The sequence below is a fragment of the Ailuropoda melanoleuca genome, chromosome 6, assembly GCF_002007445.2.
Source record: "Ailuropoda melanoleuca isolate Jingjing chromosome 6, ASM200744v2, whole genome shotgun sequence".
NCBI lineage: Eukaryota > Metazoa > Chordata > Mammalia > Carnivora > Ursidae > Ailuropoda > Ailuropoda melanoleuca.
The window spans coordinates 60378219-60405898 of NC_048223.1; the positions used below are offsets into that span (position 1 = coordinate 60378219).

General features: G+C 39.8%; 1 protein-coding gene and 1 pseudogene across 4 annotated transcripts in view; one reads left to right on the top strand and one right to left on the bottom strand.

Annotated features, from left to right (window-relative positions):
* The window catches only part of DISC1 (DISC1 scaffold protein), a 370724-nt gene that overhangs the window by 104299 nt on the left and 238745 nt on the right, over positions 1-27680 (bottom strand). The window contains exon 10 of one of the 4 annotated variants that reach the window (XM_034662515.1): positions 3200-5537. The exons of the other annotated variants lie outside the window; for them this stretch is intronic. Coding sequence (XP_034518406.1) covers positions 5449-5537 — 89 coding nt within the window. The 3' untranslated portion in view covers positions 3200-5448. Of the gene's footprint in view, positions 1-3199; positions 5538-27680 lie in introns of those variants that run through there. 4 annotated transcript variants of the gene reach the window in all.
* Positions 22680-23155, top strand: LOC109489293 (annotated as a pseudogene).

Here is a 27680-nt window from a genome sequence, read left to right on the forward strand (position 1 = left end):
TCTGCAAAAATTCTGAAGGGAGGGACCTCCAGGGTTGTCGTAGCTGATCTGGTGTCCCCTCCTGCCTCAGTTCCCCACACACACATCACTTCTAGACCCTGTGTTCCTTCCAGAAGCATCATCCTAAAGGCTGATGTGTGGCTGAGTGTCAGGAGGGCTATTCACTCTGGAATCAGGATGTCCTGACACCAATCCCAGCTCCACCACTCACTAGACTCACTTTTGGGTAAACTAAGCTGCTCTGTGCTTCACATTCTTCATCTGTGAAAACAGATTATAATGATAGAAGCCTCCTGGGCTCAATGTAAGGATTAAATGCAACAATACATGCAAAAACGTTAGGCTTGTGCACGGAACACAGTAAGCGCTTAATAAATGTTAGTAATTGGTGCTATCTTTGTACCACCAAAGCCTCACTCCAGCTCCACAGCTAAGTCTAGCTGAGCACCTGCCCTGTGCCAGATATTCCCACAGCAGGAGTTGTACCTGTATCATTGCCTTCACCTCGTAGGGTGACCCCACTGAAGAAGAGGTCAAAAGACAAAATTCTTGTATCATAGAGGAGGAAACTGAAGTTGAGGGTATGTGCCTTGCCCTAAGTGGGTGGCAAAGCCAGGGTTCACCTAAGTCCCTGTGTCTCAGACACAAAGTTCAAGGTGGCCACACTCAACTCTCCTCAATCAGGTAAAAATAATCTATTAAGCGGCCTTCTCTGGGTGATAGAAAATGCAAAATGGGAAGAGAGAGATCATTTGAAATGGAGACAAGAAGCTGGTGAGGATCCCAACTTGTTTCTTGAACTTGACTCTTTGAAGAATCCAAACATGATATTATTTTCTCTACAAACACCTTAATAAACATTAATTTAGCAGATAAAGTGGGTGAGAAGCCAATCAAAATGAAGGGTCAACAGTTGCATCACCCTTCCCCCACCGAGAGCCAATGGTTGTTGACCCACAAAGTTGAAGGAAGCAAATGCTACCATACCCACATTGTTCTGCACGTGCAACAATGTGCTCAAAGTCATGGAATAGCCAGGATTTAACCCACAAGTTCAACTGTTGTCCCTGCAGCCCCAAGCCAGGGCCCGAGGAAGGAAGGTAGTGCCCAGGGCCATGGTTTTCAACCAGGTAAGATTACCCAATAAAATAAAATACAGGGTGCCCAGTTAATTTGATATCAGATAAACAGTGAATAATTTTTAATATAAGTATATTCCAAAATTGCATGGTACATACTTATTCTAAAAAAATTATTCATAAGCAACCATGTTCATAGCAGCATTATATACAACAGGCAAAAGGTATAAACAACCCAAATGTCCATCAGCGGATAAAGGGTTAAACAAACTGTGGTCTCTCCAGACAGTGGAATACTATTCAGCCTTAAGAAGAAAGGAAGTTCTGACACAGGTTACAACATGGATGAACCTTGAGGACATGATGCTGAGGGAAAGAAGCCAGTCACAAAAGGACAAAGATTATAGGATTTCACTTAGATGAGGCTCCTAGAGGAGTCAAATTCATAAAGACAGAGAGTGGAATGGCTGGGGAGGTAAGGATCGGAAGAAATGAGAATGTGCTGTTTCATGGGCACAGAGTTTCAGTCCTTCTTAGACTGAAAAACTTCTGGAGATAGATGGCGGTGATGGTTGCCCAACAAGCGAATGTACTCAATGCCTTAAAAATGGTGAAAATAGCAAATTTTATGTTATGTATGCTTAACCGCTGCAAAAATTTTATGTTATGTATACTTAACCACTGTAAAAAAAATTTACGGTTGAGTCGAAATTCAAATTTAACTGGGCAGCCTGTGCTTTTACTTGCTAACTCGGTCAGCCCCATCCCCAGGGGACATTTGGCAAGAGACGTTTTTGATCCCCACGGCTGAGGAGAGGCTGCTACGGAGGCCAGCGACACAGCTCAACACCCTGCGGTGGCGGACAGCCCCAGACGACAGGAATGACCCGGTGCGGAAGGTCCAGAGTGCGAGGCTGAGCAGCTCTGCCGCTGAGGGAGACACAGGTAAACCCTCACAGGTTTTGCCTGGGGCCTGGAAATGTCACCTTCAGCCACATCCCAAACAACAGACTCCCGCAGGGAAACAAAAGTACACAACAAAAGTACACACACCCTCTCTGTAGGCAGGCATACCTAAGAAGTATTTGTAATCACTTCGCGTGCCTTATTTTTATACACAAAATTCTGTTTGCAAGAGAGATTGCAATTGCTATTGTGCATTTGCAAAAACAGACCCCCTTACGGAGTTCATTCTGACGCATTCGGATGAAGATGAAGCATTTCTCAGAAAAGGTCTTTCTGTCCAGTCTCAGCATCTGTATGTTTCGTGAGGCATGTTAGCCACAAAAATGAAATTAGGAGATGGTGACTAACATAATATAATTTAAAAATATTATTTAAAAAAAAGAGAGAGAGATTAGCTAGGGATAAACTCAGAGCAAATCAGCATCGCAAAGTTCCACGCACTGGCCAGAAGACAGTCACTTAGCCCACTGGGACAAAAACACCCACCTGGAAAGCCTGCATGCCAGGGAGAAGCTTAGCTCTCCCTGTTTGACCTTAAATTTACTTGCTAAACCTTTCAAGCATAAGAAGAAAAGGAAATCCACCAAAAACTTGAAAACAAGCATGGTGAAATCTTAAGCACATTTTTTTAAAATGATTTTTTATTATATTATGTTAGTCACCATACAGTACATCCCCAGATTCCGATGTGAAGTTCGATGCTTCATTAGTTGCGTATAACACCCAGTGCACCATGCAATACGTGCCCTCCTTACCACCCATCACCGGTCTATCCCATTCCCACACCCTGTCCCCTCTGAAGTCCTCAGTTTGTTTCTCACAGTCCATAGTCTCTCATGTTTCATTCCCCCTTCTGATTACCCCCCCTTTCTTTATCCCTTTCTTCCCCTACCGATCATCCTAGTTCTTATGTTCCATAGATGAGAGAAATCATATGATAATTGTCTTTCTCTGCTTGACTTATTTCACTTAGCATTATCTCCTCCAGTGCCGTCCATGTTGCAGCAAATGTTGAGAATTCGTTCTTTCTGATAGCTGAGTAATATTCCATTGTATATATGGACCACAACTTCTTAATCCAGTCATCTGTTGAAGGGCATCTCGGCTCCTTCCACGATTTAGCTATTGTGGACAATGCTGCTATGAACATTGGGGTGTATATGTCCCTTCTCTTCACTACGTCTGTATCTTTGGGGTAAACACCCAGTAGTCTTAAGCACATTTTTAACTATTATCGATGATAACACAAATGGATGGTGTTTTATTAATGCTGAACTAAGAATCAAAGACAAAGTAGCAGCTCATGGTCAGAGCTGTCTTAAGAACAACAACAAAACAAGGTTAGTACCACTGAGCTGGGTATAAATTACACTCAGGATCCATCAAGAAAATCAATCAGTGAGGAGGGGGGAAAAATGGTACTTCCGGCTTCTTAAAAACCGTCAAGATTCATCCATCAACAAAGACTTTTAGAGCAACAAAAGGGGTAAAACTTAAAGGAAACTAAACTAAATGTCAGATAAGGTGAATGCTAGGACTGGAAGATCTTTAACTTTGAGGGGCTTTATGGAAAGTTATACCAGGAAAAAAACTCTGCCCAGAGAACGGAATGCAGAAAACATATAAATAAGAAAGGAAATCTATAACCAAAATTAGGTCACAATGGTACAGCTGTGATTGAGGTTTCCGGAGGCGGGAGCTGCTGCACGCCACCTCCTGGGTATAGAACTTGGCATTTGTCTCCTTCTTGCTGCTCCTCTTTTTCCTTCCCTCCCCAAATGTCTCTTCCTTCCTGCTGACCTTGGGTCTCACAGACCTTGTAAGCATTCAAAGAACCAATAAAATATGTATATATCAAGGAAACCTCAGAGCAAAAGAAAGAGATTTCTTCTAACTGAGGGTCCTACAGGATAATTGTAGATGAAATACAAACTTGAAAACTATCCTCGGATTTTACAAATGCTGTATTCCAAAATAATACCAGCTCTGTAACAGTTACTTACAAATGCACATATAACACAGACATGTGTGCACAGAGGCGTGGTGAGGGCTATGAGCTCACTTAATTGGAATGCAACAATCAGTGAGCCCCCAGTACCTGGAACACAACCCAGAACCAGGAACCAAATCAGAACTGTCCCTTTGGAACCAACAAGGGAGGTTAGAGCTTCCATGAATGTTATTGGCAGGCTACCACTCAGCATTTTCTCTTGCCACACATAAAGATATAAACCATCTTGCTCCTCTCATTTCTAAGGTCCTAACAGATGAAAACAAACAGATTAAAAAGGAAAGAGCTGAAATAGACAGGAACATTGCTTGCACAAATATAGTTCATAGCCTGGATGGGGGAGAGAGGGGAGCATAAGGAAAATGACAAAGAGAAGACACAACTCAAAACATAGCAGTCCTCTTGGTCACTGAATGATGGGGCCCGAGGCCATGCCCACTCCACAGACCCTGAGGCTGTGAGGACAATCGTGAACTTAGAGTCACACGTTCCAGTTCCAATTCTACTTTTTGCCGTTACAAGTATGAGCACCAATACCTTAGCATCTTTGAATCTCAGCTTCTTCTATCATAAAATGAAGATAATCACATTGCCCTTCCTGATCTTTGTGTTGACTATGAACACAGTCTGAGAAGTAAAGTGCGATTTTATATACAATTGAAAAATGTTATTTAACAAAGAAGTAGTATATATAATATTACCCCTAAGGCATCAAGAAGAGGTTAAATTGCAGTCTATGTCTGGAAATCAAATGCTACGTTTTTTACAGCCATGCAGGGAGGCTGAAGGGGAGCCTCTGGGGTTCAGCCACTGTGCCCCATCTTCTCTACCCATCTTCTTCCACCCCAACTCCTGCCCTATCCCCAGCTTCCTTAGCTTGCAGCATGCCGGAGGAGAAAGCCTTCAAGACCAGGAGTAGGAGGAAGCACATGCATCACTGGTATTCCCTCTTCCTGCATAATCTCAGGAAAAGTGAACAAAAACTCTTGACCTCAATTTTCCTCGTTATAAAAACGCCTGCTGGGGCACCTGGGTGGCTCAGTCAGTTAAGTATCTAACTTCAGCTCAGGTCATGATCTCAGGGTCATAGGATCGAGTCCCATGTCAGGCTCACCACTCAACGGGGATTCTCCTTGTCCCACTGCCCTTCCCCCAGCTTGTGCTCTCTCTCTCTCTCAAATAAATAAAAATCTTTAAAAAAACAAAAAACACCTGCCTCCATAATTCTTAATTGTACATTATCCTATTTGGAGCCCACAATACTAAATAAAGCATCTGGGAAGCTCTAAACTTCCCCAATTGTGAGAGAGAGCACTGTGACCTGTACTATCCAAGGCATGAGGCAAGAACACATACCTGTGTTTTCTTTATGGAAAGTAAGATATATTGCATTCAGTGAGAATGACATAGACTCCTACTCAAGTTTGACTTCATCTCAGTAGAAGAGAAGGCTCTTGAACAATTAGACCTGTTCAGTATAGCTGCAGGAAAAAGATGGGATGATTGTTTACCAGGCATATCAGAAGTGTCCTTCATGGCATAGAAGGATGATGTGACCCCTGATATTTACAACCCTTGAAGTTTTTTTTTTTAACCTTTGTTTTTAATGATTTGATGACAAAATGTTTGCATTTTACACTTACAATAATTCCCTATAGCTTTTCCACCCCAAAAGAAGGTATGAATTAGTCCCTGAGAAAAGGCCTTTCTGGGATAACAGAATCAATATGAGAACACAAAGCCTGTGAAGACACCAGTGGGGCCTAGTACTCTTGCAGCGAGCAGGAAGGATCTCCAGGTGCATAGAAACTTACCTGCCAGCCCAGGTAGGTGTCCTCTGGTAATGAACCTGTGCAAAAGTTGGACCCCACTAGAGCCAAAGTGAATTCATTTTTCCGATGGAGAATAAATTCAATGGCCATGGCATTTGCATCATTAACAAGAGCAATGGGTAAAACAAAACTCTGACCACTTTTCTAGACATGGCTAAAGATCGTGTTTGTCCAGAGAAAAGAAAATTGTAGCACCCAAGGAGAGGCCTCAGCGCAGCTGTGGTGTGCTGGTGTAGGTCACAGGAGGCGTGCTGCGCTGTGCAAACACTACACAGGAGAAACGGCAGACATATGAGCTCTAAGAACTAAACACCCTTCTCAGAACCTGCAACCTGTGGATGCTACAATGCCCCCTTGAGAATCCGGTAACTTCCATTTGAACACTGTCTATTGCTCTTTCCTACCTCTGCTAAAAATCGGTGTGCCTTCTTATCACTGCAGAGATTCTAAATTGTGCTGTGGACAAGGGCCATTCTTTATAACCTTGCAAAAGCTCCCTCAGGCTGCCTTCAGAGGCATAGCTCACCCCTGGAAGGAACTGCCCTTGGGCCGCTGGGAGGGGCAAGTACAGATCCATGCCAACCAGGCCCCCCTGGGGTCCGTGGCTTGACAATCCCTATGACCTCCAGATAGAGCAGAAGAAGATGATGCCTGGAAAAAGTCTGCTAAGGGCCTCCTCAGGTTCTGTTCTCTCCATCCACACAATAAGGCTTTGGGCTGGGCCTCCCTTGCAGCTAGATATGGCCAAGAGACTAAGACTTGGGCAAAAGGCCATAATTGGAAGTGTCATTGCACAGCTTCTGGGAGCCTTCTCTAAGGGACAGAATACATAGGCACCATATGTTGTGCCCCTGACTCCCATCCTTCTGCCTCTATCACCACATTTCTATGGACCATGAGGTTGAAGCCACATGTGAAGAAGCAAGATAACATCAGCTTGGCTGCATGCAGAGGCTGAAACCATGAGGCGCCATGACAGGGCTGGAACTTCCTACCTGTGCAGTAATGTGAGAACAACAACAACAAATCAGGCCTATTGGAAGCAACTATAATTAACGATTATTTGGGATTTTCTGTCTAGTTGAACCTGATACTAACTCACATAAAGTGAGAAACAAGTGGGATAGAAGAGACAGATTGAGGTGGGTATTTTGTCAAGGTAACAACATTTCCTCTTTAGGGAGAAGTATCTACAGAATCTTACTAGAGAGAACATAAATGTTTTTCAACTACCAGCTCCTTGGTGCCTTACCTACATCATTCTTCTCTCCCTTGTGTCTGCAGCCAAGCCAGGCTCCCAACTGCCACCAGAATCCTCTACCCAGGTCTCATATTCCACCTTGAATGTTGTTTCTCTCTCCCCTGACAGGCCTCTCTTTTTGCCTTTGGCCATGTATACTTCTTTTGAAATCTGACATAGAGATATGTGCCTGTCATGGCAACCCACTCTCCTCTGTCATCCTGTCCTCAAGCCTCCCATCCCCCATGTGGTAAGGTGAGGACAAGAACGGCTCATGTCCCCTGTAATCACAGGGGTGGGTGTGCCACTCAAGGCAACCAGAGCCCTCCTGAGACTGACGTACAGGAACTGAAAGGAAAAAGGTTCCTCTCTGTGATGGGAACCATAAGGCATGGGATGCAAGTTGGGCCAAAGGCTGCCCTGACAGCCATTTTCCTTGTTACGTGGTATGACATGGTTGAGGTGAAGCAGAGCTAAGACAAGACTGCCAGTTACCCACCCAATAGCTATTCTCCCATCATAACCAAGCTCTTATTGGGGATGGCAATGTCCTTAGCTAAAACCAAGTAAACTAAAACCAAAAAACACAACAAAACACAAGAACAACTATATTTCAGATTCTCTTGCAGATTGGACACAGTAGTGACCAACGGGATCTAAGCATGAGCCACTGGCTGGGCCTGTGAGAAAGCTATTCACTAGAGAATTAGACTTATTGGGTATGCACCTCTTGCCCACTATCTTCCCTCTGCCCAGAACACAGATGTGAAGCTAGAAGATGGGCAGCTATATTGTGAATACCAGGAGACAAGCCATGCTAAGGATGGCTGAGTGCAAACACAGAAGGATCCAGAGCCTCAGGACATCTCCATGCTGACTCTGGGCTACCTGCCTCCAGGCTTCTTGCTGCAAAAGAAAAGTAAATCCTCCAATTTATCTAAGCCAGGATTGGGAGGCTATTGTCACAGTCGTATGAACTTTCTGATATAGAAATTGTTACGTGAAAGTAAAATGTTACAAGAAACAGAATCAAAATGGGAAATTGGTAGAGTAGAAAGATGGAGCTTTGGGTATGTGGCTGGAAATCTTGTATCTTGAGGAGTGGTGAAAATGTGGTGAACTTGTACCCTGGAAATGCTACTTCTCAAGAGAAGTGATATTAGAGAATATAATAGGAAGAATTCAGAGCATTGGCATCTGCTGGCTCCTTCTTGACACACAAAAGGGAGATAAAGTCACATGATTGCGAGTGCTGACACATTTAAGAAGGTGCCAACCCTCAGGTGCTGACTCTGCACCTGTACCTGCACAGCCCTAAAAGTGATGTCCCCTTAAATTCTATGTTCTAGGGGCTTCCATGCTTCACACTAGTCTCAGCCTAGCCCTGCTACAAGCAGAGGAGAAAGGATGCAAGTGTAGCTCTTCTAGTAAAAGCCCTCTACCCAAAGCTTGCAAGACAAGGTAATCAGGAGTCCCATAATTTGAAGCCATTCATGGCCAAGAAGGCCAATTTCTTCTCTACCCCAAAGCAAAGTATTAATAAACATTAGCCACAAAATGACAGTCTTAGCAAGAGATAAAACTGGTGTCCCACCAACCACAGAGGGCAAGCTTGCTAGCAAAAATGGGATTACAGATATTGCCTTGGGAGAGTGACAAAGCACAGAAATAAAAGACATGGTTCTTCAGGCTCAAGAAACTACATCCAGACAAAATGTTTAAATACAGTTGTTCACTCATGGGATTGACTGGAAGGAAATAAAACAGAAGCCCACCATTTTTTTTCTATTTGTGCTTCCTGTTTTCTTCCTTAATACATATGCAGCTCCTGTTTTGCCTTCAGGAAGCCAAATATAGTTAATAAACATGACCACTATATCTGCCAAAAAGCATGGTGGAAAAATAGCATCAAGGCACCATCTAACCTGAAGAGCTTTAGAGACCTGGCTTAATCCATTGCAAAGCTGAGGAAGTACATCTCTATTATAACAGCTCAACTCAAACCAGAGTCAGTGGTTATTTTGTTTTGCTTTGTTTTTGTCCTTGTGTTCACATACCACTGCACTATTGCTAGGGAGGGCTGCATTCATCTTGAACTCACCCCATGTCCCATGTGGAGGAAGCACCAGGACCCTGGAATATTTTGAGATTTCCAAACCCACACATACACACGTGAGAGAATTTAGTAGTGGTAAGGATGCTAACCTCAAGAACAGGCCAAATACTTAGGCATTATACCTGCATCTCCTTTACTGATTCATGGATCAAAATTTATGCCCTCAATGAATTTACTTTAAACAAACACAAGTTTCAGGAAAGCTGCAAATACAGTATGAAGAATTTTTTTTTCCCCTGAACAATCTGAGAATTGTCGGGGTTGACCAGATGCCGTAGATTTCTGACTAGTTTGGTGGTATTTTCCTACAAACAAGGATGTGATCTATGTAACTACAAGACAACTACCGAAATTAGGAAATTAATACTGGTAGATTACTATCATCCACTCTCAAGCTTCAACTAAATTTTACCAATTGTCCCAATAATGTTTTTTTTGTGGCAAAAACCTTCCCTACCCTTCTTAAAATAACACACCGCAGAGTTCTGATGTCTCTTTAGCCTCCTTCAGTATGAAATGGCTCTTCAGTCTCCCTTTGACTTTCATGACCTTGGCACTTCTGAGGACTATAGGGCAGTTATTCTGCAGAACGACACTCTGTTTGAGTTTGTCTGGTGTACCCTCATGAGTAAATTCGGGTTTGCATTTTTGGTAGGAATATCAGACTTGATGCCATGTTCTTCTCATTGCTTCCTATCAGGTGGCACAGGATTTGGGAGTTACTGATGATGTTAACTGTGATCACTTGATTAAGATGGCATCTGCCAGACTTCTCCACTGTAAAGCTTCTCTTTTCATCTTTGTATTTAATAAGTATTCAGAGGGAATGCAATTGAAGCTATGTAAATATCCCATTCCTCAAGAAATTTTCAGTGTATTTATTTGTATATACGTGGACTCACTGTTTTCCATTTTATCCTTGGGTTATAATCCACTCGTATCATCTTCATTCATATTGAAGCTCAAATTGTGCCTGATTTGGCTGGAGGAGTGGAGGAAGGGGGAGCATCCAAGGTGAATTCTGGGTCCTTCTGTCCCACCATTCTTTGCACAAATCCTTGTTTTCCAGCCCCAACTTGTTCTAGCCATCCCTGGTACTATTTCTGCTTGTATTCAACAGTGGCTCCAAAGAGCACTGGGTCCTCTCAGTGTAGAGTAGTATTTAGAAGCCAAGAACTGGCTCTGGGTATGCTTACTGCTGTTGAGGTGTCACTTCTCCAGGCTCTCTCAGTGGCACAGCTGGAAGATACATGTCTGGATGCATTTGCACACACATACTTTTACCTTGGTATTTCTGTATCTATTCATACATCTTGAAAACTTTGAGTTCACAGTGATACCTCTGGTTTTACTCCAACACCACAAGGTTCCTTGCAGTTTTCTCCCTTTCCTTAATCGTAACTCCCATCATCAACAGTGAGAAACTGAGCTTCTAGGAAGGACACCACAGAAGAGACACTGCAGCTTTTCCATCATGGACGCCTATTTACCTATCTCATCAAATGTCTAAATTGTCCAAGAAGGGAAGGGAAGGGACAAGAAAAGAAACAGGAGAAAGAGTTCCAATGAATTTTTGAGGACAATGTAATGTTAAAGTAAGTCTGGTCTGCAATAACATGTGACTGTTATTTCCTAAATTGATTTCTGAGCCCCCAAATTAGTACCCACAGAATGAGCAAAGCCTCCAACCCAATACCTACTCCAAAGATGTCACAGACAATAAAGGATCAGGGAAGAACTAAGGATCGAGGAGGAGGGAAGGCCAGGCTTCTAGACTGGTTAGCCTGGGAACATGCTGCCTGCAGGGCCAGAGCTCGCACTCCCACACAGCCTGACCGCCTGGTATTTCTTGTCCGAACCATCACACTAACTGCAAGTGGAGCCCCTTCTATGCCCAGCTTGACTCTCTGTAGTCCATTCACCATCGCAACAGAGTAATCCTTTAAAACATGAATCAGATCTTGTCCTCTTCTACTGAAAACCCTGAGATGGTTTCCCATCTTAATCGGATGCGATCTGTTCCCTCTGTCCTCCCTGTTCTCACCTCCCACTGTCCTCCCCTCATGGAGTTTCTCCCATTCAGGCCTCCCAGCAGTTCCTCAGATGCCCAACATGCTCAGAGCTCAAGGTGTTGGCTGTTTCCTCTGCCTGGAAAATCCCTCCCCAGAATCCAGACTGCTGGCCTACTCCTTCAATTTGGGTCTCCACTCAACTGTCACCTTATCAGAAAGGCCTCCAGGCCTTTGGTTAGACCAAACAATCTAAAATAGAAACACACACACACCCCACTCCTGTGCCTTGAGACTGGTTTTTCTTCTTAGTACTTAACATCACTCACATATTATATAATTATTGTTTGTTTGTCTGTCTTCCTCCACCTCAAGCTATAATCTTGTAGGCTCCATGACTGTAACTGGCTGAATTGTGTCCCCCAAAAAGATATGTTGAAGTCCTGACCCCAGGATCTGTGAGAATGACCTCATTTGGAAACAAGGTCTCTGTACATGTAATTAGTTAAGTTACAATGAGTCCATACTAGATCAGGGTGGGCCCTAAATCCAACGACCTGTGTCCTGATAAGAAGAGGAGGGGACATACAAAGACACACAGATATATAGGGAAGAAAACCATGTAGAAACAGAGACAGAGATTAAAGTGGTATCCATAAGCCAAAGAATGCCAAGGATTGCCTATAACCACCAGAAACTAGGATAAGCAGGGAAAGGTTTTTTTCCTAGAGCCTTCAGAGAGAGTACAGCCCTGCTGACACCTTGATTTCAGACATCTAGCCTCCAGGACTATGAGAGAATAAATTTCTCTTTGTAGTAATTTGTTAAGGCAACTCTACAAAACTAGTATAACTGTATATTATCGCCAGTGTGTCTCCGACTGCTTAGAACTGTGCCTGGCACATACAAGACATGAAGAAAGTATTTGCTATATAAAGAAGTGAACAACTTTCAAAACTACCCTGTCATTCATCAACATCATCAACTTCTTAAGGACCACGGCTAACCTATGTGGTGCCTACATCTTGCATTTGTGCAAAACAGAAAGAGGTGTCCTTCTTCAAGACACTTCACTTCTTTTTGTTGAAAAGTTTTCATAGCATACTGACTTTATCAGGATAAGACCTAATACACATAATACATGTAATATGATTAATAATTAAAACACATATGATAAAGGTAATAAATATTTAGTGTTACTGGCATTCCGTGAGATGCAGGGCTCTTGTTCACTGTAGAGCCTGCACAGCCAGACACAGCAGCCCTGATCTAGGTCAATCACACTTCTTTCAGTTACTTAGGGAGGAAGCAGAATTCAGATAGAAGATACAGGGCAAAGAGAACAGGAAGACACACCTTCTCTTCTCTTTTATCTGGGAGACAAAATAAACATGGGATAACCTAAGAACAATATTAAAGCAACATACTGTGGGATTAAATACGTGGTACAGTTTGGAAAATAAATGCACAGGTGAACCAGAATAAAAGGATCAGATGATGGCATCATTGCCCTGGGGTCAGAAGAAGGAAAAACTACTATTCATCAGTGTCCACTATGGGCCAGACAAACCTGATTCCATTTAAGGTATATGGAGCTCAACAGGCTAAAGGCTTACAACACTGGCACCAGTGTTCTTGCCACTGAAAAGCAGTAAGGTTTAGTAACTTGACTCAAATCAGGTAGCTAGGAAGTGGCAACATTGAGATGTGACTCTGGATCCAACAGGCTACAAAGCCTGCACTTGTCATGCATCAAGCCACCATCTTTGATCAAGTTTTAAGGAAATTATGGACAAGCAAAATCAGTGAAATAGGAGTTTTTCCAAAATAAGTGTACAAAACTGTCAGTTCTGAATAAGAACAACACATCTACAGATGAATGGATAAAGAAGATGTGGTGTATATATACAATGGAATATTACTCAAAAAATGAAATCTTGCCATTTGCAACAATGTGTATAGAACTAGACAGTATTATGCTAAGTGAAATAAGTCAATCAGAGAAAGACAATTATCATATGATTTCACTCATATATGGACGTTACGAAACAAGACAGAGGATAATAGGAGAAACAGAGAGAAGAATAAAATAAGATGAAATCAGAGAGGGAGACAAACCATGAGAGACTCTTAACTGTAGGAAACAAACCGAGGGTTGCTGGAGGGGAGAAGGGTGGAGGGATGGGGTAATTGGTTGATGTTCATTAAAGAGGTCACTTGATAGAATAAGCACTGGGTGTTGTATGCAATTGATGAAACACTAAACTCTACCTCTGAAACTAATAATACACTATGTTAATTAATTTAATTTAAATTAATAAATACTACATATGTGGGAAAAATAAATAAATAAGAATAATAATGTATAGATAGGCTTTTCTGTGTACTAATTATCTTCATATACTATATCTAAGTGAATTTGGAAATTAGCTTTTACCTGATAGCCAGTATGAAGACAGGCCAGCTATTTGCAAAGGGATGGGTTCACGGCATGACTTAATACACACCATTGTAAATTATAAAATCTGAGAACAATTTTGGCATTTGCTACCAGTTGGTTCACTAAAAACCACTCCAGTTCCCACCAAACACGTTTTCCGCTGCAATAGAGAGTTAAAGCAAAGGACAATTCCCATAACCCCTTGCCATGAAGGTTCTGCTGGTTGACTTCTGCCTGCTGTCACACCAGGGGGACCAAGAAGTAATGATGAATATCCTGAGGCAGTAGTCCCAGGCTCTTCTGGCAGTATGGTCAGAGGTGTCTAGCATCTCTGAAGCTGCTTGGGCGTAATACTCTTGACCAATGCACAGCTCTGCAAGGTTCAAGCGGCAGAGGGCAGTGGCATGCTCTACTGCCCTAGCTGCATGGTGCAGTTGGACATTCCCCTGGCTATATCACTTCTGGGTGTGAAGCATCCAAGTTCGATTCTCTGAACCTCATAAGAATTTTACAGCAAACTAACGTCCTCTAAGAAATCTTTCTAAATGAGCCGGAATGCACTGTGTTGCCTGCATCTAAGAAAATGTATCTATATTTAAAATTCCTCCACTTACATACTTGGATAAATGCAAGAAGAATGGCTCTGAATTTCAGCAGGAATTACTGTAGGCATAGAAAACCACTAATCTTCTTGTCTGGCCACCCTATCCTGCAACTCTCACCCCAAGAGACCAGCAATAACATCCATGAACAAAATAAACTCCTCTGGCATGCGCAGTCTTTCCCATTTTTGCAGAAGTGACTCTTTGCAAGTCTTTATGAATAAGTCATTGATTCTATTCCTAAGAAAGGAACAAAAGAATGTGGCTGTAGAGGAAGAGAATGGATCACAAAGCCATAATTCTTTACCTGGTCATATTACCAGGTGACCTTGGGCAAGTCATTTGCAAACTAATGCCTCCAAGGAACTCCCCTTGTCTTATTTCTGAAAGACATAAATGAAAGGTCTGCTACTACTGAAGCACACCCGCCAATTAGAAGTATTATTTGTGGCCTTCTCTGTTATCTGACTGCACCCACTGGTGCTAGAGATAAAACTCGTTTCCAGCAGACCAGCAGTGGTATTTTCCCCTGAATGGTGAATGTGTGCTAGCCTGCCCATGGACAAAGTGAATGTGGGCTAGCATTTTTAGGAGGTTCAGTGTTAGCTGCTAATAACCATCTCCTGTTGTGGTGCAAGGAGGAAAGAGAAGATTAAGCCATAGTCCCTGATGAAAACAGACATGAAAGACAGCAGGGGCAAGAGACACTTAAATCCCAAACACAGGCTGGACTGACTACTCGGAAGAATGCATCTTAAGTTAATGCTGTAATAAATTAAAAAATACATAAATTTTCATTGCACAGCTTCAGAAGATTTTACCCTGGGAGTAAAATCTTTATCCTGGATACACTAAAATCACTTAAACATTCCTGTGTAAATCATGAAAATCCAATAAATCTAGTCTTATATATAATGTGTCTATTTGGGGAAGCAGGAGAGGAGTAGGAAGTATAAAATAACACAGAATGGGAAGTCTCTACATTTGGCCACTGCAGGCAAACCTATTTGGTACAAAAAGTACTTTTCTCTTTTATTGGAAATTACTGGAACATATGACAAACTCAACAGAAAACAATAATCAAATGTTCATGCTTAGATGCTAAAAATATACTGGGATGATTGTGATTTTTTTAATCTCTAATTTCAGCACTAATGATGATGATTATTAAAATATATGTATAAAAAAATCGAACCTCAGGCTTTGATAGGGAAGGGAGCAAAGATCTACCCAAATACTTACTGCTATAAGAGTAATTCCAAACTCAAAATTAATCAGACCATCCAGATGCAGCATTTTAATTAGGTAAAACCCACAGCCATGTTGAATAACAAAAGGAAAAGCATCGATCGGGGGTAGACAAGACCCCCATACATGGCTCAATTTTCCCAAAGTTGTATCACTATTGATGAGAGTTAAGGGGGTCAACACAAGAAACCTGGAAGTAGGTCGGGGTCACATGACCTAAAAGCTGTGGTTCTCATAAATGTGGACCAGCAGCATCAACATCTCCTGGGACTTTCTTAAAGACATACATCCTCAGGCCCTACACCAATGGAATCAGAAACTCTGAGGGCCCAGCAATATGCATCTAACAAGCCCACCAGGTGATTCTAGCGCACACTATAGTTTGAGAACCACCCAAGAGCTTCAAACAGGGAATATAAAGCAAAATTCTTTTTCCTGACTCCTTAGAAAGTAGTCTGGAAAACCCACAGGACACAAGCAGTTTGTGGCCGAATGGTGAGGAAAATCCACACTGCTTAGCCAGTGTTAGGAGAATTTTCTGGTAATATTTGTCACCTGGTCCTTCCATCTGGTCTAGTTATTTATTGATGTAGAACAGTCAGCAACTATTTCCAACTTTCCTTGTTGACTTTCAACATCAGCTCCCAAATTACATTTTGTTTTGCTGTGTTCCATTTACTCCAAAACTTTCCATGGTGAAGGAGTGAAAGGGTAGGTTTTTGTCCTCTTTTCCTTCCTTGCAATGGAGTTAAAGAAAATCTTTTGTCAGTCAAAATATCCTTCACCCTACCCAGTGTAGACCCCAGCCCTTCCTGGCCAGCCCTGCCTCGTCTTCTGGACAATTTGTCCAGTTGAATGACGGCAGGTCCCTCTCCACATGAAAACATTGGGAAAAGAAGAAAATGCAATTCTGCCTTCTAAAATCAGTATGTTATTCATTTTTTTTTTTTAGATCCTAAGGACACAGACATGTCTGTGGTTGGATTATTATGTGTGATTGTAAGCAATTTTATTATTGCCATTATTTAACTTTTACCGGGGGTCAAAGTCATGACTGACCTAAATTGAGTATATACAGATTCAACCCTTTTCCTGCTCGCACTACAGTGTACATTTTATACTGCTTTAACTCACTGGATGACATCTTGCTATTTTATCTAATGTATATGTATATTTCTCCATGATTCTATTTTAAGTTCCTTGAGGGCAGCAACCACACCTCCTACTTCTCGTGAAGTAGAAAAGTGCTTGCAATGAGATTCAACAAATATTCACTGTATATATTTAATCAAGTGTCCCCTCCACCCCTTGTCCCAGGAATAAGCTGCTAAAACTCTACTTTGGTGGTTCACCACTTGAAACTAAATTTTCGCTGATTCTAAGGGGAAAAATTAGAACACCCCTGGCTTAAGCTAACCCTAAAGGAGCAACTGACAGATAAAGCTCTATCCACTCCCAAATATGCCCAAGATCAGGTGTGATGTAAACAGCATATTATGATGCACCAGGGGGCCTGGCTATCAAACCAGGACATGGTCACCAGCTCAAAATCAGCCACAAGCTTTGCTTTCAAGCACTGACAGCAGCCCAAGGCAGCAGACTGTACAATAAATGACTGCCAAATGTCACTGCCAGAAAGTTTCTCAGATGTTACAAATAGGCTGAATGTTGTCACAGAGAGAGGAAAGGAAAGGACAATTTAGTCATCACTATATATGTGAAAGAAATATATTGGCCTTGTTCCATAAATGATAACTGAAATACTATCCAGACCAGTCAACTTATCAGGGGAAAATAAAACAATCTGCCGCTGTGACCTGGAGAGGAGAAAAATAAGGATAAAAGATGAAAAAGCTCCATTTGCTTCAAAGAAAAGACAGAGTGACAAAGAAACCTAGAGCAGGATTGACTATTAATTCAAGACCTCTTGTTACTCTAGCAGAAGCATGGACAAGTCAGTTCACCATGGTCTGGGGGCAATATGCCCTCCCTCCATTGCGACTGCCCTGCCCCAGATCCTCTGTCTGATGAAATTCCACTCATCCTTCAAGATTTACCTCCGGTGTCACTTCCCCTCTGAAGCCTTGCAAAATGCTGCCGTTGCCAGGCAAAATGAATCACCTCCCCCTCCCTGCTCCCACTGCCCTCCTGGTGTCGCACTGTGATTCTGGATCCCATACCAGTCAATGATGCCAGAAGGGTGGATACTGCTGCTCAATCTCCTTTGTTTCACTCACAGGACCTGACAAAAGACCTGGCACCTCCAAAGTCAGTGCTCGAAAAATCTATTGAATTGTTTGACAGAATTATAAACAGTACTTCAATTCCCAGTGGTGGGAACATTATTTGATGTGTATTACAGGTATAATATTAATTGAACAACTCAATGCAGGACACTATGTTGGTGCTTTACATACTATGGTCTTTAATCCCTCACATCAGTCCTATGAGGAAAGTCGTGCTCAGGAAGAGGAAACCAGGACACTGAGATCCAAACTAAGCCTGACAGCAGGCCATATTTTGCATCCTTGTTCCACTGCATGGTCACACATGACCCAGGCCACTGACACAACCTCTGTGAGCCTCGAAGTCCTCCTCTATAAAACTGGAATGATTATGTTGAAGTGCTCTGGCCCACTTTCTACAAGGGCATCAGGAAGACCAGTGAAATCCCACCATTTATTGAAGACAGGAAAACAGTGAAAAAGATAAACTAAAATGGAAAAAATGTGCATTTAACATATTTCTTTTCCAAAAGTTTCAGATATGGCACCTCATCTGCATCTAAAGGGATAGCTCTCAGTAGACCTTAGACGTATATATAGCTGCCTCTGTGAAGACACAGCTTTAAAATGGGCAGATTTTTAGACCAAATATTTAAACACTTTACCAGTCTTATAAAAATATGCTCTGGACCCCAAATTCAGGAAAAATGCAGAGAATGTTAGGTCACTGCATCTGCAATACCATACTCATGACCATTCCCTAAATGTTTCCCATCTAACTAGACCCCAGATCACACCACACAGGTAACTACATGAAAAACAACAGTGCCGAGTTAGCTGTTGATAGGCACTATTGGCAAAACTATTCCCAAAAATGGGAATAGGGTGGTAGAAAAGCTACCGTGATCCAATACCAGCCAACACCAGTGTCACGTGACATCACTTCAGCTTACGTGATGCTAGAGAAACCCTAGGAAACAAATAATTACAAAGTTGCTAAAATGAGCCATGAACTGTTCCACATTTTAGGCAAGAAATGTGTATTTTAGAAAAATCACCACATTGTGGCACATGGACCTGGAGGCAGAGGTATATATAAGACAAGAATGATGGGGCACCTGGGTGGCACAGTCATTGAGCGTCTGCCTTCGGCTCAGGGCATGATCCCGGTGTTCCAGGATCAAGCCCCACATCAGGCTCCTCCGCTGGGAGCCTGCTTCTTCCTTTCCCACTCCCCCTGCTTGTGTTCTCTTTTGCTGGCTATCTGTCTCTGTCAAATGAATAAATAAAATCTTAAAAAAAAAAAAGACAAGATTGAAGGGGTAAAGAACAGCTCTCAGGCTACTGCAAAAGTCCAGGTACTGGTGGATGGTGCCCAAAGATTAAAAAAAGATGGACCTCTTCCTAGTCATGTCATAGACTGGTATAATCTCGACACCAAGAATGGAAAAAGTTAGTATGAAGATACAAAATTATAGTTAATTTTGCTTATTAATACAGATGCAAAATTGCTTTAAAAATTGGTAAAACTCCAGCACAGTATTAAAAATAATAGTTATCCTAGGAAAGAGAAAAATAATTTAATTTTAAAACCTTTATTGATTAGGGTTTATAACATATGTAGAAGTAAAAGAATAACAATAGCTATATATATATATACATATATATACATATATACATATACATATATATATATATATATATACAAGAGAAGAGAGCAAATAGAATACTAAAAAATATGCAATTCTAAAGGAAGACAGAGAAAGGATAAAAAAGAAAAAATTATATATGGGAAAAATAGAAAACAATAGCAAGACAGTAGAATTATACTCAAACATATTACTAACTACACTAAATATAAGTGAATTAAAGGTTCCAGTTAAAGAAGGAGATTATCAGTCTGGATTTTCTAAAAAAAGCAATATCAAACTATAGTATGTTTTCAGGAAACCCACTTGAAACATAAAGATATAGATAGGTTAAAATGAATGAAAAGGGATACATCATGCTAACACTAATCATAAGAAAACTGAAGTAACTATATCCCTACCAGACAAAGTAAACTTCAGGAAAAAAGAGTATTGACATAAATAAAGAGGACTATTTCATAATGATAAAGTGGATATATAGACAATCTTAAATGTATATGCTTCCTTTTTTTTTAAGTTTTTTTATCATATTATGTTAGTCACCATACAGTACATCCCCGGTTTCCGATGTAAAGTTCGATGATTCATTAGTTGGGTATAACACCCAGTGCACCATGCAATATGTGCCCTCCTTACTACCCATCACCGGTCTATCCCATTCCCCCGCCCCCTCCCCTCTGAGGCCCTCAGTTTGTTTCTCATAGTCCATAGTCTCTCATGCTTCATTCCCCCTTCTGATTACCCCCCTTTCTTTACCCCTTTCTTCCCCTACCGATCTTCCTAGTTCTTCATATGATAATTGTCTTTCTCTGCTTGACTTATTTCACTTAGCATTATCTCCTCCAGTGCCGTCCATGTTGCAGCAAATGTTGAGAATTCGTTCTTTCTGATAGCTGAGTAATATTCCATTGTATATATGGACCACAGCTTCTTAATCCAGTCATCTGTTGAAGGGCATCTCGGCTCCTTCCATGATTTGGCTATTGTGGACAATGCAGCTATGAACATTGGGGTGCATATGGCCCTTCTCTTTACTACGTCTGTATCTTTGGGGTAAACACCCAGTAGTGCAATGGCTGGGTCATAGGGTAGTTCAATTTTTAACTTTTTAAGGGACCTCCACACTGTTTTCCAGAGTGGCTGTACCAACTTGCATTCCCACCAACAATGTAGGAGGGATCCCCTTTCTCCACATCCTCTCCAACAATTGTTGTTTCTTGCCTTGTCTATCTTTGCCATTCTAACTGGCGTAAGGTGGTATCTCAGTGTGGTTTTGATTTGAATTTCCCTGATGGCTAATGATTTTGAACATTTTTTCATGTGTCTGTTAGCCATTTGTATGTCTTCATTGGAAAAGTGTCTGTTCATATCTTCTGCCCATTTTATGATTTGTTTATTTGTTTCTCGTGTATTGAGTTTGAGAAGTTCTTTGTAGATCTTGGATACCAGCCTTTTATCTGTAGTGTCATTTGCAAATATATTTCTCCCATTCTGTGGGCTGCCTCTTAGTTTTTTTGACTGTTTCCTTGGCTGTGCAGAAGCTTTTTATCCTGATGAAGTCCCCCAAGTTCATTTTCTCTTTTGTTTCTCTTGCCTTTGGAGATGTGTCATGAACAAGGTTACTTTGGCCAATGTCGTATAGGTTGCTGCCTATGTTCTCCTCTAGGATATATGCTTCTGATAGAGCATGAAAATACTTGAAGTATAAAAATACTTAAATAATGGAGCATTGAAATATATTATTTGGTAGAACTGAGAAGAGAAACATACATATCCACAATTACAATTAGAGATTCCAAAATACTTCTCTTAATAGTTGATAGGCTCAAGTAGACATTAAATCAGTAAGGATAATGATTTGAACACTATCAACCAGAATCACCTAATCAACATTTATAGAACACTATACCCAATAATTGCAGAATTTACATCCTTTTCATGTGCACATAGAACTATAGATAACCTATATGTTGGTCCATAAAACAAGTCTCAATAATTTCAAAAAAGATTAAAATCATACCAAGAATGTTTCTTAAACACAACAGAATTAACTTAGAAAGCAATAACGCAAAAATATCTGGGAAATATGCAAACATTTAGAAATTAAGAAATCTATTTCCAAGTAATTCATATAGCAAAGGAGAAATCACAAGGAAAAATAGAAAAAAAATTTGATTTGAATGACAATGAGAACATAACAAAATTTGTGGTCCTCAACTGAGGAAGTGCTTAGATGGAAATTTGTAGTTTTAGAAAAGGTTTAAAATCCATGATATAAGTGTCAACCTTAAGAAGGTAAAAAAGAAGAGCAAATAAAGCCCAAAGTAACTAGAAATAAGGAAATAATAAAGCTAGGAACAGAAATCAAAGAAATGTAAAATGGAGAAAACACAGAGAAAATTAATGAAACCAAAAAACAAAAATGGGTTTTCTATGACATCAATCACATTGTTAAAACTCAGAATAATAGAGCAAAAATTGAAGAAAACACAAATTACCAGGTAGGTCATCAAGAAAAAGAGAGTAGACACATTATTAAAGATCCCAAAGATATTAAAAGCATAATGACATATTATAAACATCTTTATGCCAATAAATTCAATAGTTTAGATGAAATAGAAAAGCTTCTTGAAGGTGCAAATTACCAAAAATACATATACATCTATCTATTAAAGAAATTGAATTTGAAATTTCAAAACCCACTTTCAAGAACACCATAGTAAAGTGGCTTTACTATTAACTATTATCAAACATTTAAGGAAGAAAAAAATACCAGTTTTACACAAACTTTCAGGAGAAAGAAACTTCTCAAATAATTTTAGGAGGGCAGCATAATACTGATCTAATTGAACATAATCATAAAAATAATAATTTAAAAATAAATAAATAATCCTTCCACCAAATAAATAAATAAATAAAATAATGCCATTTGGGAAGGTATTTGAAGTAATAAAACATAAGTAAATAAAATAAAATACAGAGCAATTTCTCTCATTAACACTTAACTCACTATTAGTAAGTAAAAAAATCCAGCAATTTGTAAAAAGCATATTTCATGGTCAACTACGGTTTATGTAGGAAAAAATGTTGGTTAACATTTGAAAATCATCAGTGTAATGAACCACATTAATGCAATAAAAGAAGAAAATAGACCAAATGGATTTCATCAATTTAGAAACTTTAACTCATCAGAAGACACCATTATGAAAATGAGCAGGAGAAATTTTCTGATGCAGTCAGCGGCTACCTTGGCATGCGTGGGAAAATGGCTGAGCAAGCGCCCACATCAGCACTGTTGCTATGTCTGGGCAACACCTGTCAATCACTCATTGCAGAAGCAATTTTCAGAAAACTTGTAACTGATCAAAATGTTTTAGATAATTGGAGGGTAGACAGTGCCGCAACATCCATGCATGATGTAGAAAATCCTCCTGATTATCAAAGGCACAACTGCATGAAGGAGCATGGTACTCCCATGAATCACATTGTCCAGGCAGGTTACCAAGAAGACTTTGCCTCATTTGATTATATACCACGTGTGGATGAAAGCAATCTGAGAGATTTGAATAGAAAAAGGAAGCAAGTTAAAAATGGCAAAGCTAAAATTGAACCACTTGGGAACTATTATTCATGAAAGCAACATATCTTTGAAGATCCCTATTATGGGAATCCAACTTCAAGACTGTCTATCACCAGTATGTAAGGTACTGTAGAGCATTCTTGGAGAAGGTACGCTGACAGTGCGTCCATTCCTTGGTGCAGCCAACGGGGCTAGTCCCCACAGCCTCTGCACCTCTCAGAGATGTGTCAAAGTGTGAGAACATTCCATAGCTCAAGCCGTTTCTTCAGTTAACTTACTCTTTCTTATCTTAAAAAATAATTAAAGATGAAACTCAGTTGCTGTGTTTGGCAGAAGGATAAATAAAAATGTTTGATCTAGACAGTTTATAAGATAGTCTACTATCTTAGACTAGTTGAACCTCCCACTTTACTCCAGTTACAAAAAACGTGGAACAAACAAAATAGAACATGATGAAATGAAATTTATTATTATGTTCAATTAGATCACTTTAAGACCCAGATCAACATCTGCACCCACTGAGGCTTATAAGTCTTCTGCTCTCTCTCTTCTCTAAGTTTGTGGACGACTTGATGAGGATGAATGCCCCCCTCCCCGTTTCCTTGCAATACTTCCTTATGCCAAGGCCTTTTACCATCCATGGAAGTGCACAACCTAGATGACAAGTGTTAATTCACACATTTTCATAGAGTACACTTGCATATTTAAAAAACAGAAAAAAGAAGATTTGTGGAATTAATCTTAGCACCTTTAATACTCCCTAGTTTGTGTTTATTTAGTTTATTTTATAAGGAAGTGGGCTTATTTGCTCCCATTTGAACCACTTTGCCCCTGGAAATTGAATCACATCCAGAAAAGACACTTGTATGCTGGTTTATCTCATGGTCAGTTTGCAGAACGTGTCTGCTTTTATATGCATGTATAGCCCAAATGTCAAAAATAAATTAGCTTAGGAGGGAAAAAGTAATTAAAAAGTTAGTAAGCGTTCTTTTATGTCAGAAAACTTAAATTTTGATATGTTAATACGCACTCATCAGTGCTTAACTTCTTGCAAATATAGGTCATTTCTGTGTACTGTGAGTTAATTACTCTAAAATTCATATGGATACAGGTCAGAAAAGATTGTTTTCAAAATAAACTGGAGAAATTATAAAAATACAAAATTTTTAAAAAAGAAATTAACAGGAAAGTCCTCCGAGTAGGAGAAAACACAGTAGGAGTAATAATATATACCTGACAAAAGACTTGATTCCAAAATATATAAATAGCTCCCCTACAACTTAATAGTTAAAAGGCAATCCAACAACAACAACAAAAAAAAAAAACTGGGCAAAAGATTTGAACAGGAACTTCACAAAGGAAAAATATATAAAAGGTTAATAAACACATGAAAAACTACTTAACCATTAGTCATCCATACATAGCCAGTAGAATGGCTAAAATAAAAAGGACAGACAACATCTAATGTTGGTAATGATATAGAACAATTAGGATTCTCCAACAGTGTTGGTAGAGATATAAAATGGTACAATTTTGGAAGTTTCCCACAAAGTTAAACATATGCCTACACTACAATCTAGTAATTACACTTTCAACTATGAACGCAAGTAAAATGAAAACACAGAAAGACTGACAAGACATTCTATGACAAGAATGTTCATAGAAGCTTAAGTCATATTGGTCAAAAACTAGGAACAACCCCAATGTCCATTAACAGTAAAATGAATAAACAAATTATAGTACATTTATATAATGAAGTACTAGTCAGTAATAAAAGATAAATACACTGCTGATACCACAACAATATGGATGAACATCAACAACATGTTGAAAAGAGGTGACAGACAGAAAAGAATGTCTACAATATAATTCCATTTTACTGGTGTTTCTAGAATAGGCAATATTTACCTATACTGATAGAAATCAGACTGATATTTATCTGGCCAGGGAATGGGGGGGAATTAACTGCAAAGGATACTCCGGATGGAGGACTCTATAGCTTTACAGGGTGTAAATTACATGGATATATACATTTCTCAAAACTCATCAAACTGTACGCTTCAGATTTGTGCATTTCATTGTGTGTAAATTATATGGTGCTATAAAACAGAATTTTAATTGTAACTTTAATTCACCATTTTGGTGTGTTAAATGAAATATATATATATACATATGTACAATTAAAAATAGTTTTAATCTAAGCAAAATAAGTCAAGCAGAGAAAGACAATTATCATATGGTTTCACTCATTTATGGAACATAAGAAGTAGAAAGATCGGTAGGAGAAGAAAGGGAAGAAGAAACGGGGGGTAAACAGAAGGGGAAATGAACCATGAGAGACTATGGACTCTGGGAAACAAACTGAGGGCTTCAGAGGGGAGAGGGGTGGGGGAATGGGCTAGCCCGGTGATGGGTAGTAAGGAGGGCACGTATTGCATGGTGCACTGGGTGTTATACGCAACTAATGAATCGGAACTTTACATCAAAAACTAGGGATGTACTGTATGGTGACTAACATAATATAATAAAAAATTATTATTAAAAAAATAAAATAAATAGTTTTAATCTAATAATGTATCTATCAGAATTACACATCTCACATAACAGTCTAACCTTAGAATTTTACCTTTTAATATCAGATAAAACCCGAGGACATCAGATATCAGTGCATCTATGCAAAATAAGACAAGTGGGGGAAGCAATGAAAAGAGTAAGGAATAGAAAGAAGAGAACAAAACACTATCATCTACAAAGAACATGATTCCTCTATAGAAAATCAAAGCAAATCTATAAAAAACTAAGACAATTACAGCAAAGTTGCTGGAAACAAGATCATATAAAACACAATGTAAGGCAACAAAGACTGATTGGGAGAAGGTTTGTTTTTGGTTTTGGTTTTGGGGTTTTTGGTTTTCTTAGCTAGCATTTGTAATAGAAAAAAGAATCTGAATTGTACATAGGATAAATGTAACAACAACAACAAAACTGTATAAATAATGGACACTCTATAGATGTCATATGAAATGTTCATGAAGGGGAAGGTCAATAATATAAATTTGGCCTTCCTCTCAAATACTTAATATATAAATTCAATACCATCTGGTTAAAATATGACAAGCTGATCCTAAAAGGCCATGAATAGCCATGACAACTTTGAAGACAAAGGATGATTAGTCCCACGTGGGGGGGGGAAGGGAGTGGGTGGAGAGGAAGTGGGGGTTATGTCCTATCACATATCAAAATGTACCATAAACCATAAAGCCATAGCAATTAAACAGTGTGGTATTAAAGCAGAGGACAAACAGATCAATGGACTAGTATAATGACCTATAAGAAGATACAGGCACACACACACACGCACAAGTGGCACACAGATCAATAGAGACCATGATGCCATTGGGTATTCATACGTAAAAAGACAAAATTAGGACCTTACTTCACGCCAAACACAACAATAAATCCCAGATGGAAATTTTAAAAATGTATTTAAAAAAAATAAAGGTATAGAGCAAAACTTTAAAACTCAGAAGAAAATATAGAAGATATTTATATGATATGGAATAAGAAAGAACGTATTAAAAAATAGAAGGAATGAACAATAAAGGAAAAAGATAAAGTCATCTAATTTAAAATTGAAAACTCTGTATGACAAAGACACTAAGGGGGGAAAACCGACTCTCCACAGTATAAGGTATGGGACATCCATGTATTTGTAATTTTTTTTAATTTAAAAGAAATTTTTGAAAAAATAAAACCAGAGATTGATGTGAATCAAAGATGGTAAAATTTTACCATCTGCAGTAAGTGGGTGCCCATTATGCGTGTGAAACCTCTGTTGATGAGACCAAGGTTCGTGGATCCCCACTCTCCCTCTGCATTCTGACTGACCCTGGAGCTCCCGTGGGCGGTCTCAACGCATGGCGCGACCCCAGGATCCGTGAGTCACAAAGTATCTTTTCAGTGGCTGTTGTGTCTTGAACTGTTGCCCTGACCCTGCCTCAACTTTTCTGTTAATACATTACATTTTAAGCAGTGGAAGGCAGGTCTCCCCTGAGCCAGTGGACAAGGAAGCGGCAGCTGAGAGACGCCATGTAAGCATCCCCACCCTTCAGCTTCCAGAAGGCTTCAGAGGAGCTGTCAAACAGATGGTGGGAGATGAATGCACCACACTTAATCCCTCCCTTTGTCACAGGAGGAAATGTGACATAGCTTTAGCTATTAAAAAAAATTAAAAATGCTGAACATAACACCCAAAGGAAAAGAATAAAAACTGCATTCAGTATGGAGAGAGAATACATTCTCCAGTGGGATTCTCAGTAAATAGGAGATTTGTCTGAAATCAAGAGGATATAGTGTCATTTTTTAATCTTCTTTTTTATTGTGGTAAAATGTATAACATAAAATTGACCATTTCATCCATTTTTAAGTGTACAGTTCAGTGGCATTAAATGCATTCACATTGTTGTGTAACCATCACCACCATCTGTCTCCAAACTTCTCATCTTCCCAAATCGAACCTCTGTACCTATTAAACATGAACTCCCTATTCCCCCTCTCTCCAGCCCCTGGGAACCACCATTCCACTCCTGTCTCTGAATTTGACTATTCTACTTACCTCATAAAAGGGAATCATACAATGTCATTTTTAAGGAATTCCACATACTCCATGTTATTGCTTAAAAA